The following is a 17,888-nucleotide window of genomic DNA, read 5'->3' as shown; positions in this document are numbered from 1 at the left end:
GAGGGGCGGCTGCCACGGGCCTCTCTGCCCGTCAGTCAGGGCCGTCGGGCTCCGCCCCACCCCTCCCGGGGGTTTATAACGGGAATTCCCATGGCTCAGCTCTGGCGTCCAACCTGCTGCCGCCGCGGCCCGGCCGAGCGGAGAGCACCACACGCAGAGCACACGCTCGCGCTCAGTTCCCCTCCGGGGCGGTTCATGAGCGCGCGCTCCGACCGCAGCCTCCGCGAGCCCGCGCCGCACCGCCGCGGCCCGCCGTCGCCAGGGCCCCCCGGGGGAAGGAAGGCAGGAAGGCCGGCGCGGCCGTGCGCCCCGTGGAGCCCGCCACCCCTGTCCGCAGCCGGCTGCCCGGCCCGTCTGGCACCATGCTGCCCGCGCGCTGCGCCCGCCTGCTCGCGCCCCACTTGCTGCTCGTGCTGGTGCAGCTGTCCCCGGCTCGCGGCCACCGCACCACGGGCCCCAGGGTAAGTGAGCCCCCAGCCGCGCGCCCACCTGCGGAAGGAGACCCAGGTCGCTGACCCTCCTCCTGGTGGTGTGGTGGGGGGAGGTGGCGGAGAGGGGGAAGGGAGGCGTCAGACCTCGTCCCCCTCCTCACCTACTACCCAGTCCCCCGTGGGCTTCTCGGCGAAGTTGCTGAAATAAAAATTTCTCCCATTGTTCCCCCCGCCCCCCACCCACCCATTCTTTCTTGCAGCACCGATTCTGCCCGCTCCCTCCTGCCCTCCTCCCCCGCTGTCACTGGTGCGTTCTCTCTCCCAGTCTCTTCTCCCAGGGCCTTTTGCTCCAAGACCCTTAGAGGTGCCTTCCGCCTCCGAGGTGCCTCATGCTGCTCGCGGTCCCGGAGCGCTGGTGCTCTTGGCAGGCGGCGGTGGGGGGCAGCTCTGCCTCCAGGGTTTTAGGTTACCCGAGAGCCACACAAGGACCTTGTGTTGTTGCTGTTTTAAAAAGCGATCGCTGCTCGTAAAACCCGCAGCAGATAATTTTAATGCTCCCTCCCGCTAGGCACAGCGGCGGAGGAGGGGTAGAGGTGGAGGCTGGGGAGAGCTGGTGGAGAGGAGCTGGCAGTGTTCAAGGGTCTCTTCCCCTGCGTTCGGGCGCGGGAGGTTGAACTACTTGTTGAACCTTGGTCTGATTGGAGTTCCTGAACGATGTGAAACGTGCCAATTCTGTGCACAGGACAGGCTGTTCAAGGCATTCTAAAACCTCCCGGAACCGACAGCATTGTGTGCATTGCTGGGCTAGGTTATTGCTCCCATGCGCCCAATCGGTCTAATGAAGGATTCCACTGGCTTGAAGAGTGTCCTCTTAAACCACTTAGGTGTTCATTTGATCAAATTTATCCAGACAATCTCTGGCCGAGGAGTAACGTATGTCAGGGCAGTTGTCTATGGAGATAGCTGCTTGCCTCCGCCAGGCAGTGGGAGAGTCCATGTGGAAGTAGCTGGGATCTTTGTGAACAGATGGGCTCCTGAACCAACTCACGCTTTCCTGGGTATTGTTCGGCCTAGCCTGTTGCCACCTGTTCTGACTGCAGGTTCTTTATTCATAGCTCTTGCTACCACGAGAGTCATCTTTATAGCTGTCGTGTGTGTGGGAAAAGCCTTGCAAAGCTTGATGAGCCGTAATGACCGCCCAGGTGCTGGCTGATTACATCCGAGCCCGGCTATCACTGTGAGATCAGATTTGCAGCCACTTAGGAAAGAAAAGTGTTTGTCCCCGTGTTGGGCTGGCCCTTGCTTTTATGACCAGATGTGCAACAGCAGCAGTTAAAGTGCGGCCGATTAGATCCAGGGCGTGTCATAAATCCTCGACAGCAGGCGTTCCCGAAGCTGGGGCAAGTCAGGGCTCCAGGAGTGACTTTTATGAATGCAGATGAGCATGCCTTTTAAATGAAGCTGCTTGGTTTGATATTAGGACTCACAGCTCTTAAGCTCTGAGGTCAGGAGAGCCATGGCGTTCCCTTCAATAATTAGGAACAGTCAAGACAAGAGACGCAGACCAGAGCACCCCAACTGAAATCTGGATGCCCGCCCACATGAGAGGCCCGGAGACAAATGGCGGGGGGCTCATTTGCTGCCGGGCGGGTCTAGCGTCTCAAGCCATATGGCTCTCCTTCCTTGCCTCCTGAATCTGGGGGAAGCAGCTCTTAGGGGAAAGCTAGGGACTTCAGGGGAAAATAGAGACATTGGTTCGTTTTCCCTCCAGCTTCTTTAGTTCATTAATTTGACAGAAATGGTGGAACACAAACAGGAACTGTAAATAGGCTTGTGTGTCCCAGCTTGCATTTCCTCTCTCTCTCTCCTTTCCTCTCTCTTTCACACACACACACACACACACACACACACACACACACACACACACTTAGAAAGCACCAAGAGGAAGCTACCGTCTTGAGTGTGTGGTTACCTGGATGCATGTATAGGCCCCATTGAAAGCCACCACTTATGAGTTCTTGAGCCGGGCACTTTCCATGATCACTTATGTTTATAAGAACAAGAAGATGGGTCTTTTTAGTGTCATTTTGCAAGTGAGACTTAGGGAGGCTAAAAGCCTTGCTTGAAACACTCATGGTGCAGCCACAGCAGTGGGAGCCAAATCCCAGTGTATACGGATGTGCAGGTCGTGTGCTTTCCATACCACCCAGAAGCTGCGGGGAGTGTTCATCCGACTAGTCATGCCGTTCCTGTTAAATGGGCATCAGGCGAGTCTGTAAGAAAGCATTACTGATACTTTTGGGTGTCTGTATCACTAAAGGGTGATGTCTTTGAGTTTCAACCTATTCCAGAAGACTGCAGTTCTCTTCTCTGTCTTCTTGGTGGCCTCAGAAATGTGGCCCTGGTTGTGAATGGCAGTGTCACAGGAGGAGCAGAAACATCTGGCTGTTGCAGTATTCCCTTGGGCATCCCTGGGTCTCTTCTGCTAATCTTTTGAGTGACAGAGGCTTAGGGATTGGCATCTTTTCCAGCTGGCTTTCTAGGAAACCGAGAGCATGCCCTTTCGGTTTAACTTTATCTGGCTCACTAATTGAGCTCCCCCGAGGCCTAGACCCCAATCCTTGCCCCTTTATTTGTTTCCTGCCTTCATAAAATGCCTGACATTTGTTTGACTCTGGAAACCAGCAGCTATCAAGTGTCAGATTGGAGGCTATTATGTAGGAAGCACCTGATTTCTTGGCCTCTCAGCTCCGAGCAGCCGCGTGGCTACCTGGGATGCTGGCCAGGAGCCTTTTAATTACGGAGGAGGCAGCCATTTCTTTAATCCTGCACACTTTACTGAAAATCTTTCTGGGGAGGATTGAATGGGGGAGGGGCTCTGCCAGGCTGATGGAGTCTGACTAATGCCTGTCTTTGTCTAAACCTCTGTCTGCCCGGCAGACTGGGAGCTGGGTGAGGGCAGCAATCGTGCCCGTCTTGTCCATCGGTGTATCCCCAGAGCTCAGCACAGGGCCTGGCACTTGTGAAATGAACAAATAAATGCAGATAATGCATGTTTAACAGTGATTCACAGGTTCCACCTTCCTGGTGCAGGACTGGAGGCAGGAAAGCGCGTCCGGAGCCTGTGCTCCGCAACGGGAGAGGCCACAACAGTGAGAGGCCCGCGTACCATAAAAAAAAAAAAAAAAAAAAAAAAGTTTGAGAAATAAGAGAAAAGGTCAAGAAGTCTAAGAAATTTTATTTCTTAATTGTTTTAGCTATATTCTTTAACTGTCCTCTCTCCTCTCACATACTTGATTCATCCTTTAAAACCTAGTTCTAGCATCACTCTGTGGGAACTTTCCTGCAAAAAACCATTTTGGTTACAATCAATCACTCTCACCTTCGTACAACTTCGGTATCTCTTTCACGTGTCTTCCAGCTTTTGCTAACTCTTCTACAGTGAGCATCTTGAGATCAGACCAGCATCTTCATCTTCTCAGCTCTAACTTGCCCCTTCGGCACTCCATGCATAATTCTGTCTTGTTAAGTGAACAAGCTCACAACCTCTTGAGGGCAGAATAGAGATGTTATTTGTCAGTGTGCTGGTCACACTGCAAAGCGTTCTGTAAATATTTATTGAAATGAATTCGACTGTACTGTGATGTCCATGCTGGACTCCCTGCTCTCATTTAAATGTGAAATTGGTTACTTAACAAACTATTATTTTTTTTCCATTTTAGGCTTTTGTTCCTTGTTTAAAAATAAGCATGTGGAGGGGTGGAGGAGGAGAGACTGAGCAAGCGGACTTGGATGGGGGAACAGGCTTTGACTCCACCTAAACCCTTTTTAAAAAATCTTGCGTTTGCCAACTGTGAAGCAGCTTGTAGACAGTTCCCTCCTATTTGACTAACCTGTCTCAGTGTCTGGACCAGGGTGTGTCCTTGTGTCTGCAGAGATGCCTTTCTTATTGTCTGTGTTCAGGACAGAAAGCTTTTTTTTTCCACATGGGGGTTTTAGCTGAGGGGCTACTCAAGGTGTTAGACCAAGAATTTCATTTAAATATTTTGATAGAGCTGACATGTGAAATTTAAAGAAATAAAACTGAGGAAGACAGGAAGAGGAGACAATCATCTTAGAAACTCTAGGAAATTCAATCAAATGGAAAACACTTTGATATTATCTCATTATCTCCTAAAGTTGAACATTCACTTTTTTTTTTTTTTTTGGCCGCCCCTCTTGGCTTGTGGGATCTTAGTTCCCCGACCAGGGATCGAACCTGAGCTCTTGGCAGAGAAAGCACGGAGTCTTAACCACTGGACCGTCAGGAAATTCCCCGAACATTCACATTTCTTACAGCCCAGGGATTCCACTCCCAGGTGTATATGCCCAAGAGAAACTCATGTCCAGAAGGAGACATATGCAACCGTGTTCACACTATCACAAGCCTGGAAAGAGCTCAAATACCCATCAGTAGGAGGGTAGATAATAAATTGTGATGTATTCACACAATGGAGAATTATAGTCAGTCAAAACAAATGAACAACAGTGACATGCAAAAATATGGACGCATCTGGGTAATATGATATTAAGTAAAAGAAATGCACTGAAAGATGCAGCGTGACATCTTTTATAAATTTATAAATAGCTAAAATTAAATAAAAACACTTTTAGGAATACATATAGCTGCAAGAAAACTATATGAAAAGAAAAACAAGGTACACAGGATCGGGGGAGGTTAGGGTGAAGCAGAGGGTTGGATTGGCCAGGAAAATCATATGGTTAGTATAAGTTAGTATCAATACTTTATCTTCTTTTTTTGGGGGGGCGTGAGTTTGAAAGTATTTGTCCATTGGTAAAGGTCAATAGCTTATTTAATAAAAAATAAGAGTGGCTCCTGCTTAGACCAATGTTGAGTGTGTCACGAGCCAAAGATTATGTTTAATTCCATTCTTTGCACCTGAGGTCAGGCAAACACAAATTCCCTTTGTAGAGACTCCTTTCTTGCCTCCTCTGCTCCCTCCTCCCCCTTTCCAGATGTGCATCTTAGAAAATACCACGTTGGGGAGCGATGATTGGTTTTTCTTTGAATTCTTGGCTGGTTAGACCAGGGGCCCCAACCCCGGGCGGAGGAGGACTGGTAGGGGTCCGTGGCCTGTTAGGAACCTGGCCGCACAGCAGGAGGTGAGCGACGAGTGAGCGAGTGACGCTTATCTGCCACTCCCCATTGCTCCCCGTCGCTCGCCTTACCGCCTGACCCATCCCCGCCCCCCATCCGTCCGTGCAAAAATTGTCTTCCACGAAACCGGTCCCTGGTCCCAAAAAGCTTGGGGACCGCTGGGTTATACCCAGAGCCGGCCCAGGCTCCGGGGTAAATATCTACATCAGCTGGCCAATGAGCTCATTTGTAAAGCTGAGCCCGCGGTAGGCAGTCTTCTCTCTCCCTTGCTCAGGGGGGATCAGCCCTGTACATCTGAGTCCCCAGCCCTGCAGAGTAGAAAAGTTCACCAGCTGACGCTTGGGCCAGAAGCCTTATTTGCCAGCGGGGGTGGGGGAGGCGTGTTTCGGGCTGATCGCTGCCTTCGTTCCAACCTCCTCCCTCGCCTGCCTTGGCAGAGGCTGGGGAGGGGAGCATGGCCCCGCTTAGCAGGTACAGGGCACCCTTTCTCTCCCGACCACATAGAGATCTATTGTTTAAGCAGCCAAGTTCCTGGCATTGCTGGGGGGTGGGTATGTCCATGTGGAGGGCCCCTTCCTCCTGAGCTTGTCACCGCGGAGCAGTTTGGGAGAGGACAAGGGTTAAGCTGCGGATGGGAAATCGATCGGAGCTGCTTGTGAGGCATGCCAAACAGGGTTAGCATTGTACATATGTGCCGTGCAGGAGCCCTGAGTCACTGAGGGGATAGGAGAACTGGATCTCCACCAACACTCCCAACGGCCTCACAGAGACGCCACAGCGACATAGGTCAGTATAGCAATTAATTGGATTTCCTTCTGCACCTGACGTCATTCTAAACTCAATCGCTAGATCACAAATTAATCTTACCTTTGGCAGACATCTAAACACGTTAGGTGTGGAGCTCTATGTACTTCCCAGCCGTTGCCTTGGTTGATTTCGGCCTCCTTTTTCTGGAGCCAAAGCAGGGCAGCCTCTACAAAGCAGGAAAGGCCACTCAGAAGAGCTGGAGCCTCAGAAGAGCCCCTGCCACCATCACGGAGGACCGGGATGGAGCCAGGTTCTGGGAGATAATGTGTCAGGTGCTTTGAAACCTGACAAATACTCTGCAAATGTGAGCGACTGTGTCCCTTCCCCTAAAAACCATTTCTCACTGCAGCATTGATCTGATTCCATTAGATAAGGGCCAAATGTTTTTTGTTTGTTTGTTTTCAAGTATTGGCAGTGGAGAAAAACTGGACCCACTTCCCAGAATGGTTCATTTTTAGGACTAGATAACACCTCTAAGACAGCACTGGGAGTTAAAAATATTTTGGGGGCATGTTTATCATGCATCTCTTCTTGAAAAATTCTGCAAAGGCCCAGGGGAGAGGACACAAAAGCAGTAACAAGTAAGAGGGTGAGGTGGGCAGTGTTATAAAAGGACATTGAGCCTGCTTTCAGGTGCACAGTGCCCCTGACTGGCTCAAAAACAATGACTTCAACGACTCCCCTTCGTCAGTGGTGCTGTCCGATAGACCTTTTTGCTAGGATGGAAATGTTCTACATCTGCACTGTCCAATATTAGACACATGTGGCTATTGAAGGGTTTTTTGTGGGTTTGTTTGTTTGTTTTTGTGGGGTTTTTTGCTATTGAATTTTAAATGTGGTAAGTAAAACTGAGGAACTGACTTTTGAACTTAATTTGATTTCAATTAAGGTTAAATGTTAATAGCCACGTGTAGCTAGTGGCTGTCATACTGGACAGTGTCGGTCTCTCACTGAGGTGCCCAGCCTCTCACTGTATATCCCCACCCTCATGTGCCCCAGACTTTGGTTGCACTGAACTGCATTGCATTTCCTGACCTCTCCTTCCCTCCTCATCTCTGTCTGTCCGAATCCCGCTCATCATTCAAAAGCCTCCACGCAGTCCTCCCAGCCTCGCCCCAGGAAGGGTTCTCTCACCCACTGTGCTTTGCTTACTTACCCCTAGGGTAGTGCGTGTCCCCATCTGCCCTGTGTTCTAGCTGACCGTAGAGGGAGCGTAGTGGGGCAGCCTCAGCACAGGCTTTGGAGGTAGACAGATCCAAGTTTGAGTCTGTCTCTGCCACTGTGAGCCTGGGCTAATAACTTAACCTGTTGGGTCCTTGGTTCCCTAGTTTGTCCAATGGAAGGCATAGTGTCTATGTTCCAGGGTGGAGGAGGATGAAGTGGGAAGTCTTAGCTTCCTATTCCTGTTGTAACACATAGCACGAACCTAGTGGCTTAAGCAACACAAATTTTTGGAGGTCTGAAGTCTAAGACAGATCTCACTGGGTTAAATAATCAGCAGAGCTGAGTTCCCTTCTGGAGGCTTCAGGGGAGAATCCATTTTCGTGCCTTTTCCAGCTTCTAGAAACTGCCTGCATGCCTTGGCTTGTAGCCCCTGTTCACCTTCAAAGCCAGCAATAGCTGGTCAAGTCTTTTTCATGCTTCCATCTCTCTGGTTCTGACTCTTCCGCTTCTCTCTTCTCCACTTAAGGACCTTGTGATTTCTGACCCCTGGGCTACCAGGAGAGCCCAGACTGTTCTCCTTATTTTAAGCTCAGCTGATTAGCAACCTTAATTCCTCCTTGCCATATACTGTAGCACTACTAGGATTAGGACATGGGCATCATTCGGGGGCCATTATTTTGCCTACCACATTCATTAAGGGTCTGATACAGTGCCTGGCTCATAGAGGGTGCTTGATAAGTGGGAGCCATTATTATGACCTTCATCTATGAGTTTCTTTCGTTTTAGCCTGGGAGTCTTGCAATGGTGGTGTTGCTTAATTTTCTTTATAGACTCCATCCTGTTCAAGAACAGGTGCTTAGTAAATATTTATTGAATAACAGAATTTTTGGTAAATGTAGATTATTTCTTTCCTTGTAAAGAAATATTACACAGTAAAAAGAAGTAAAATGCAACCCAAAATACATAATCCCCTTTGTGCAAAAAAAAAAAAAGTTGGCTTATGATTTTTTACGGAACTAGACCAAAAAAATCTTAAAATTTGTATGAAGACACAAAAGACCCCGAATAGCCAAAGCAGTCTTGAGGGAAAAAAAATGGAGCTGGAGGAATCAGACTCCTTGACTTCAGACTATACTACAAAGCTACAGTAATCAAGACAATATGGTACTGGCACAGAACCAGAAACATAAATCAATGGAACAAGATAGAAAGCCCAGAGATAAACCCATGCACCTATGGTCAACAAATCTATGACAAAGGCGGCAAGGATATACAATGGAGAAAAGACAGTCTCTTCAATAAGTGGTGCTGGGAAAACTGGACAGCTACATGTAAAAGAATGAAATTAGAACACTCCCTAACGCCATACACAAAAATAAACTCAAAATGGATTAGAGACCTAAATGTAAGACCAGACACTATAAAACTCTTAGAGGAAAACATAGGAAGAACACTCTTTGACATAAATCACAGCAAGATCTTTTTTGATCCACTTCCTAGAGTAATGGTAATAAACACAAAAATAAACAAATGGGACCTAATGAAACTTAAAAGATTTTGCACAGCAAAGGAAACCATAAACAAGACAAAAAGACAACCCTCGGAATGGGAGAAAATATTTGCAAATGAATCAATGGACAAAGGATTAATCTCCAAAATATATAAACAGCTCATGCAGCTCAATATAAAAAAAAAAAAAAAAAAACCAGGGCTTCCCTGGTGGCGCAGTGGTTGGGAGTCCGCCTGCCGATGCAGGGGACACGGGTTCGTGCCCCGGTTCGGGAGGATCCCACGTGCCGCGGGGCGGCTGGGCCCGTGAGCCATGGCCGCTGAGCCTGTGCGTCCGGAGCCTGTGCTCCGCAACGGGAGAGGCCACAGCGGTGAGAGGCCCGCGTACCGCAAAAAAAAAAACAAAAAACAAAAAAACAAAAAACAACAACAACAAAAAAACCAACCCAATCGAAAACTGGACAGAAGACCTAAATAGACATTTCTCCAAAGAAGACATACAGATGGCCAAGAAACACATGAAAAGCTGCTCAACATCACTAATTATTAGAGAAATGCAAATCAAAACTACAATGAGGTATCACCTCACACCAGTTAGAATGGGCATCATCAGAAAATCTACAAACAACAAATGCTGGAGAGGGTGTGGAGAAAAGGGAACCTGCTTGCACTGTTGGTGGGAATGTAAATTGATACAGCCACTATGGAGAACCGTATGGAGGTTCCTTAAAAAAATAAAAATAGAATTACCATATGATCCAGCAATCCCACTACTGGGCATATACTCAGAGAAAACCATAATTCAAAAAGACACATGCACCCCAATGTTCATTGCAGCACTATTTACAATAGCCAGGTCATGGAAGCAACCTAAATGCCCATCACCAGACGAATGGATAAAGAAGATGTGGTACGTATATACAATGGGATATTAGCCATAAAAAGGAACGAAATTGGGTCATTTGTTGAGACGTGGATGGATCTAGAGACTGTCATACAGAGTGAAGTAAGTCAGAAAGAGGAAAACAAATATTGTATATTAACGCATATATGTGGAACCTAGAAAAATGATACAGATGAACTGGTTTGCAGTGCAGAAATTGAGACACAGATGTAGAGAACAAACGTATGGACACAAAGGCAGGGAAGTGGTGTGGGGTTGAAGGTGGTGGTGTGATGAGTTGGGCGATTGGGATTGACATGTATACACCGATGTGTATAAAATTGATGACTAATAAGAACCTGCTGTATAAAAAAATAAATAAAATTAAATTAAAAAAAAAACTAATACTAAACTTTCTTTGGGTTATTTGTATGGAAATATGTTAATATAAATGGTTCAGACATTACATGAAATTCCTAAAAATCTTATATGTTCTGGTATAATGTTATAAGTCATAATTCTAGTTATTATTTTAAAATGTATATCTCAGAAATAACTAAATTTCTTGTCAATTGCATTATTATGAACTTTCATCAAATCTTTAACCGTGGTCATTTTTAAGTCTTTTGTCATTTACAGAGAGTTCTGGGTGTACTCTGATGCTTTTGCAAAAATGTTCCTATAAAAGGGTTTCATCTTCAAGGAATTCATGGAAAAGACTCTGACAAGTACATGTTTCTGGTAACTGACTATACTGCTGAACTGAATGAATAAGCATTTTCAGAACTCTAATGGAAAACTGATGAATTTATAAAAGTGCTAACAAAAGATCAAGATAAAAAAAATTAATTACATGGGACTGAGTGAACTGATGAGGATGATTATAATTTTTGTGACTTTCTGTTTGAATAAAAAAATTGATGACTAATAAGAACCTGCTGTATAAAAAAATAAATAAAATTAAATTAAAAAAAGTTGGCTTATGTATAGAAAAATTGTGTGGATTATATGTCATGCTGTTAATGGTGTTCATCGGGGGATATTCCATTTCTATAAGATGCGTCTTAGTAATTAAAATAATTTTGTTTACAATGAGCATATTTTAATCTTAGAGGAAAATAATGAAGATTAAAACATGCATGATTTAAAGAAATCCCCAAAGCTGTCTCAATCCAGCCCAATCCCCATCTACATAAGACACAGCCAGCTCGTGTTCGTGTTGGGTTGATTTTTAGGGTTAGTAACTATTAGTACCAGGCCTCCGACTCAATTTCTGCATGCTTTGAACTCAGTCTGCTTTAAAGGAGAGTTTTCAATTAACCTCAGCAGGATGTAACTGTAAAAAATGCATTTATTGATGCTGGTGGGAATATAAATGAGTCCAATCACTTTGTAGAATTACAGTTGAAGTTGCACACACTCTTTGAGCTTGTAATTCCACTCCAGCATATACCCTAGAGTAACGCACTGACATGTATACTAAGAGACATGTTTAAGGATGTTCACAGCAGCAATTTTTGGTAGTAGCAAACATTGTAAACCAGCTAACTGTCCGTCAACAGGAGATGAGAAATAGAAATTTTGGTATATTCAAATAATGGAATATTACACGGTGCTGAAACTGACTAATATAAAGCACCACTCATTATTATGGATCAATTTCATAATCAAAATGCGGGGTGAAAAAAGGCAAATTGTAGAATACATATGTTATGCTGCTATTTATATGAAGGATGAAAGCATGTGACAACTATACGTATTTTATTTAGGGGTGCAAACATATGTAAAAAATGTATGAAGGGGCTTCCCTGGTGGCGCAGTGGTTGAGAGTCCGCCTGCCGATGCAGGGGACACGGGTTCGTGCCCCGGTCCGGGAGGATCCCACATGCCGCGGAGCGGCTGCGCCCAGGAGCCATGGCCGCTGAGCCTGCGCGTCTGGAGCCTGTGCTCCGCAATGGGAGAAGCCACAAGTAGTGAGACGCCCGCGTACTGCAAAAAAAAAAAAAAAAAAAAAAAAATTCTGAAAATTGAGGGCGATGGTAACTCTGAAGTTCAGGTTATAGTGGTTACCTAGGGTGCGAGGGCAGGAGGGAGAGGAACATCGGTTGGAATGTTTTAGGTTTTTAAAATGGAAGGTGAGTGCACAGATATTTGAATTCCTTTTTGTATGTATTACATAATACATCATAACATTTTCCATAAAAGATAAAAATGCATTTGGATAGATCACAGCAAAGTTTTAAGAGCAAATAATAAAAGTGTTGCTTCTGCACGGGGTCGTCTGCTCCAAGCCTCTGATCATATTTTTTCTTTCCCCTGAAGACAATGCTCAGGGCCATTCAACCAAACTTGTGACCCCATTGCCTGAAGTGCTGGCTACCTCCCTCCTGCCCTCGTGAGGCCCTAAGGTCATGCCTCCTCCCCTGAGCTCCAGGTGGGCCAGGTGGGTGCAGGTGCAGTGTCCTTCTTCCACCCCTGCCTGGTGGGACCTCTGCTCTTTTTGCTGTATTTGCTCTCCCTTGATAATTAGAGCTGAGGTTGATCATTTTCTCAAATTTATTGGCCATTAGTTAGGGTTGCCAGAGTTGGCAGATGAAAAGTAGGATTGCCTAAATTGTAAATTGCGTAAATTGGAATTTAGATAAACAACAAGTAGTGTTTTAGAATAAGTATGGCCTAAATTATTTGTTACTTATCAGAAATTCACATTTAACTGGGTATCCTATATTGTATCTGGCAGTCCTACATTAGTTCCTTTTTTTCCGGGAATCATCTGTCCTGAATTTTTGCTGATTTTTCAAACAGGAGTGGTAGTTTTTTTTTTTTTCACCTCACAGACTGACTTGGGAAGAGGTTTTTTGTTTTTTTAAATACTAGATATTAATCTGTTTTGCTGTCATGTCTGGCAAATGCCTTTCATTATGAAAAGACACTGGTTTCAATCTTCTGAATTTTACATCTTTGCGTAACTAATCTGTCCTTATGGTTTCTGTCTTTGGTGTCAGGATGAGAAAGGTCTCTCCCTGCTAAGGTTATGGAAATTAAGGTGAATAAGTTTATGAAGGCTCAGATTGCACAAGCAGCAACAAATACACTACACAGGTCAGACACTGATTTAATGTTTGATATGAATTTATATAGTATTTTCTGTGAATTAAACTTCTTAATGTAACCCTGTGGGAGGAGTGCTTGTCCTGTGTTTCAGAAATTCTCAATAACATTTGGAAAGAAGATGTGTCAACCAGAAGTATTCTGTCAAGGTAATTACTTGGGGAAATTTATATAGAAAGTGTTACTTTGAGTAAACAGGCTTTCTTGGAAATGACACTAGGACTTTGGCAAAGAGCTTAGACTCTCCTTCATCTTTGGGTCCTTTCCCTTCATTAAAAAAAACATTTCTTTGTTATGAAAACTTCCAAATATATACAAAAAAGCAGAGATTAGCATTAGTGAATTCTTATGGAACCCTCACACAGTTCCAACAACAGCTCGATTCTTCCACCCGTCCTCTAGTCCCCTGATCATATTATTTTGAAGCAAGTTCAGACATTATATCTTATCATCCATAAATATTTTCATATATATCTCTAAAAGAAAAAGACATTAAAAAACAACTAACCACAAAAGCACATCACAACCAAAGAATATTAACAACCATCCCTTAATACAGGGATTACAATGTAGAATTCAATCAACAGTCAAATCTCCCTGATTATGTCTCAGATCAAGATCCACTTAAGGTCCACGTATTGGCTTCTCTGTATCTTAATCCTCTTTTAATCCACGAGTTTCCTCTCCACCTCCTTTTCACTTTGTAATTTATTTGTTGAATAAACAGGTGTTCTAGGGTTTTCCACACTAGCTTTGGCTGACTACATTTCCATAGAGTTGTGTAACATGTTCCCGTATCCTTTATATTTCCTGGAAAATGATAGTGAGATCCGGAGGCTTGATTAGATGTAGGTTTTATATTTTTTTGGGCAAGTATGTTTCATGGCAGTTGGTGTGTACTTCCATCAGGAGGCACATAACATTTGTGATATTAGCACCCAGCGATGGTCATTTTGGGACCCATTAATTTGTTAGCTGTTGTCACTGATTTTTTTTTTTTTTTTTTTTTTTTTTTTTTTTTTTGCGGTACGCGGGCCTCTCACTGTTGTGGCCTCTCCCGTTGCGGAGCACAGGCTCCGGACGCGCAGGCTCAGCGGCCATGGCTCACGGGCCCAGCCGCTCCGCGGCATGTGGGATCTTCCCGGACCGGGGCACGAACCTGTGTCCCCTGCATCGGCAGGCGGACTCTCAAGCACTGCGCCACCAGGGAAGCCCTGTCACTGATTTTTAAACAAGTAATAGGTGATACTGAAAAGCACTTCTACCTTTTGTGTGGCATTGCCGTCTTTCGGTCTCTGTGTTGGCATGGAGGGGTACAGAGGAAGGGGGCCTGGGGGCCAATGTTCCCTTCTCAGCATTGGCCTCCCAGTGGGGAGGCTGCACGTGACCCCAGCACTGTGAGAGAAACTCTGCCTGAATTCTTGGTTGGTGGCCTAGGAAGGGAGTCTCCTTGGTTTCTGGTGGAAATAGTTAAGAGCATGAGGGAGCTGGTTTTACTCTCTGGTGCTAATCGGGAGGCCTTTGAAGTGTAACTGTAGATCAGCTTTGTGTGTGATCTTTGGTACGTACACATTAGTTGGGAATTTATCTTGTAAGAAACAGATACCATGTTTTGAACTGGCTTATCCAATGAAGGGGATTCATTGGCTCAAGTAATAGAAGGTACAGATACAAAGTAGGTTTCAGGATTGGTTTGATTTGGTGACTTAACGGTGTTATCAAACACTCAGAGCATTTATGTCTCTTCCCTCCGCCTTTTTGTGGTGTCTGTTTAATCTGAAGCCTAGCTTTTCCTGGTGGCAGAATTGCTGCAGTGGTTCCACGCTTCATAGCTAAACATCACACTTTCTAGGGGAGGGAAGAGAGAATTGGCTTCCAGTCACCCTTTCCTAGATACTCTCAGAAAACTTTGGCTCTTAGCTTATTGATCTAAGTTGAATCAAATGCCCATTTTTAACCAACCCCTTTGGCCAGGAGAGTGTCATGCTGTGAGTGACGTAGGCCTAGATTCCTTAGACTGATCTCTGTGCAGGGTAGGAAAGAAGATACCCATTTCTGGAGCTGGCAGTCAGGTTATTTTTCCTACCTCCTCCTGACCACATGGCTGTATAAGGAAGGGTGGAAAGGATGATGGGGCAACAAGCACAGTATCCATCTGGGGATCTGTCACATTCGTAGCCCAGCAGAGTGGTGGGTGGGACGTGTGGTGAGAAGTGTGCAGACATTCATGGTCAGAGCCCAGAGAGGGAGATCTCCTGTTACTGTGTGACCAGTTCCCTCATCATTACAGGAAGGATTACAGGAAGAATTACAGGAAGAATACAGGAAGAATAAGTGACCTCCAAGGTGACCACCAGTGCAGACATCCCAAGGTTAGGAGCTGATAAGAAAAAGCGAACGTAGGAAAAGTTTGGATACTTTCAGAGTAGAATCTGCCGAATGAAGATGATTCCAGAGGGCCCCCAACATGAAGAGAACATGACCACATAGTCCCATAATTGGAAGGAATCTCAGGGGTCCTTCATTTTACATTAGGTAAGGACTGTCCTGAGTCCACACAGCTAACTGGTGGCAGAGCCAGAGCCAGAACCCAGGTCTCCACTCTCCATTGCTCTGTCCCTGACTTTTCCATTCAAAGATGTCCTGGAGAACTTGGGAAAGTGGCAAAAATCTGGCCAAGGGGAGGAAATAGCCTGAATTTTAGGAGAAGATTATATTTCTGAGTTGCCTTTGGCCAATTCACCAATGTACAGTGGTTGGAACATGTGGCCAAAAAACTCAGGACATGCAGAATCTTCACCATCCATGTTATTATACCTTCCATTTCGTAGGGTTCTGGTTTCTCAGTCCCTAAAAGACATGGATTCCGGTTTCTGCAAATTCTGAAGGTTTCAGTTAAGAAATGTGCAGCTGAGCAAATAGAACAAGTAACCCGCGATAGATAGTTTGAAGCGAAGGTAGATCTTGGCGTAAGACTCTCCATGCTTGTCAATAGCAATGCAATCAGTGCAGACGTGCCCAAATTAAATGGCAAGTGGTCTGGAGCACAGGGAATGTGTTTTTTGGTTGGCACAATATTTTCCTGGGAGACCTTTTCAAATCAATACGCAATTTGAGGGTTGAAGTGGAAACCCTTTATGTTTGTTGAAGAGCGTCTGAAAATGTCCAGGGCTCTCCTCTGTGGATGGTTTTTCCCTGCCTCTTGGGGCAGATTCACATCTGCACTGGCCCAGGCAGCCTGAAGTCAGGAGCTACACAGAGGACAAGATGCATCATTTCCATCCTTCTCATCTTTTCCTTTGCTTTGAGGATCACGTGCCCTCTCCTAGTGGTGTGTTATTGTACTTTCTTCTCCCGTCAAGAGAGAGGCTTAGAAAAAGACTGGGCCCACATCTGTTGCTGATTCGCAGTTTGTATCTCTTCTTTCATTAAAGTTGCATTTACCTGGAGAATGAAATGCACCTTCCGTCTCACTGTTGGGTGACGGGAGAAGTCTGAGCTGCTACCATTTGAGGCTTTCTTGCCCATCCAGAGTCGGTGCAGAGTAGTGGTTTGGGGGCCAGAGAGACCTAAGATTAAGCTACTTTCTGCTGGCTCTGCTGCTTTCTAGCTGTTGTGTCCTTGGGCAAATTAACTAACCTCTAAGCTTCAGCTTCCTTATCTGTAATTTGAAGATATTATGTACCTCATTGGGTCATTGTGGAGCTTAAATGAAGTAATGGCAGGAGGCTCAGTAAATGTTAACTATTCATAAAAAGAACAGAGGTAACAAGAAAGATGACTCCTATGAGAACCAAACTTTTTTTCCTATAGTTTTCCCCCTTGGAATTAAAGCTCAAAAGCTCATCAATATGTGGAAGATGCCTAATTTGTGGTTCTGTTTCCTTTTGTTTAAAACAAAGCTAGTTTTTTTTTTGTGCAATAAATCAAATATCTCCCTCCTCTTATGCCTTTACCATGAGGTCAGGAGGACCCCCTCATGGAAACGTGTGGAGGAAAGATGCTCTTTGGTGAGGTCTTCCTCCATAGGCCATGTGGCCATGTCTTCTCCAGACAACTGTACACTGTCTCCTTCCTGAAGTCTTCTTTCATTTTCTTTCTTTCCTGGCATGGTAGGTTGCTGGTAAGAGGTGACCAGAAGGCCCTCCTCATTATTTCTGAGCTCAGGGTCATAAGGGTCAGGCTGCCCAGTGACTGCCCAGTATGTGCCCAGATCTGGTCCCCAGGCAAATTCCATGGAGCTAGAGGAGCAGTGCCTGGTTTTTCTAGGCCTCCTTCTCCGCTCACTGGATGCCTAGCTTTCCCTTACCTGGAGTTGGAAAGCCAGTCCCATCAGAGCCTGTGGGTGGGCCTGCATCGGATCTCCAGGCTGCTTTTAGAGCATTTCAGAAACAAAAATCCTTGCTATTAGCATGACTTCCTGGAGGGCTATCTCCAGATAAGGCGGCTTGTGCCAACCACACGCACTTTTTTCCATCTAAATACTTTTAATTGCTGTATTTAGACCATTGACATTTAAAGTGATTATTGATATCTTTGAATTCATATCTCCCATATTTGCTACTGTTTTCTATTTGTTGTTCATGTTCTTTGTTCCTATTTTCGTCTTCCACTTTTTTTCTGCTCTTGTGTTTTTAATTGAGCATTTTACATGATTTCATTTTCTCTCCTTTCTTAGAATAACAACTCTCTCTCTCTGTCTGTATATGTATATATATATATATATTTTTTTTAACTTTTTTTGTACGTGCACTAGAATTTGCAATATACGTTTACAACTAATTCAAGTCCACTTTCAAATAACACCATACTGCTTCATGGGTGG

At 45.2% G+C, this 17,888-nt stretch overlaps 1 protein-coding gene across 4 annotated transcripts in view; it reads left to right on the top strand.

Moving 5' to 3' along the window:
* Positions 1 to 344: 344 nt before the first annotated feature.
* Positions 345 to 17,888, top strand: part of SMOC1 (SPARC related modular calcium binding 1) — a gene marked incomplete at its 5' end in the record, with an annotated part of 155,549 nt that continues 138,005 nt past the window's right edge. For 2 of the 4 annotated variants that reach the window (XM_082649737.1, XM_082649736.1), the window contains one exon: positions 363 to 461. In XM_082649737.1, coding sequence (XP_082505863.1) covers positions 363 to 461 — 99 coding nt within the window. Of the gene's footprint in view, positions 462 to 6,320; positions 6,376 to 17,888 lie in introns of those variants that run through there. The other 2 variants (XM_082649739.1, XM_082649738.1) reach the window with 2 other exon arrangements.

This window comes from Grampus griseus (assembly GCF_964374135.1).
Source record: "Grampus griseus genome assembly, chromosome: 2".
Taxonomy (NCBI): domain Eukaryota; kingdom Metazoa; phylum Chordata; class Mammalia; order Artiodactyla; family Delphinidae; genus Grampus; species Grampus griseus.
Note: the sequence above shows the minus strand (reverse complement) of the source record. Positions and strands in the feature narration are given on the sequence as shown.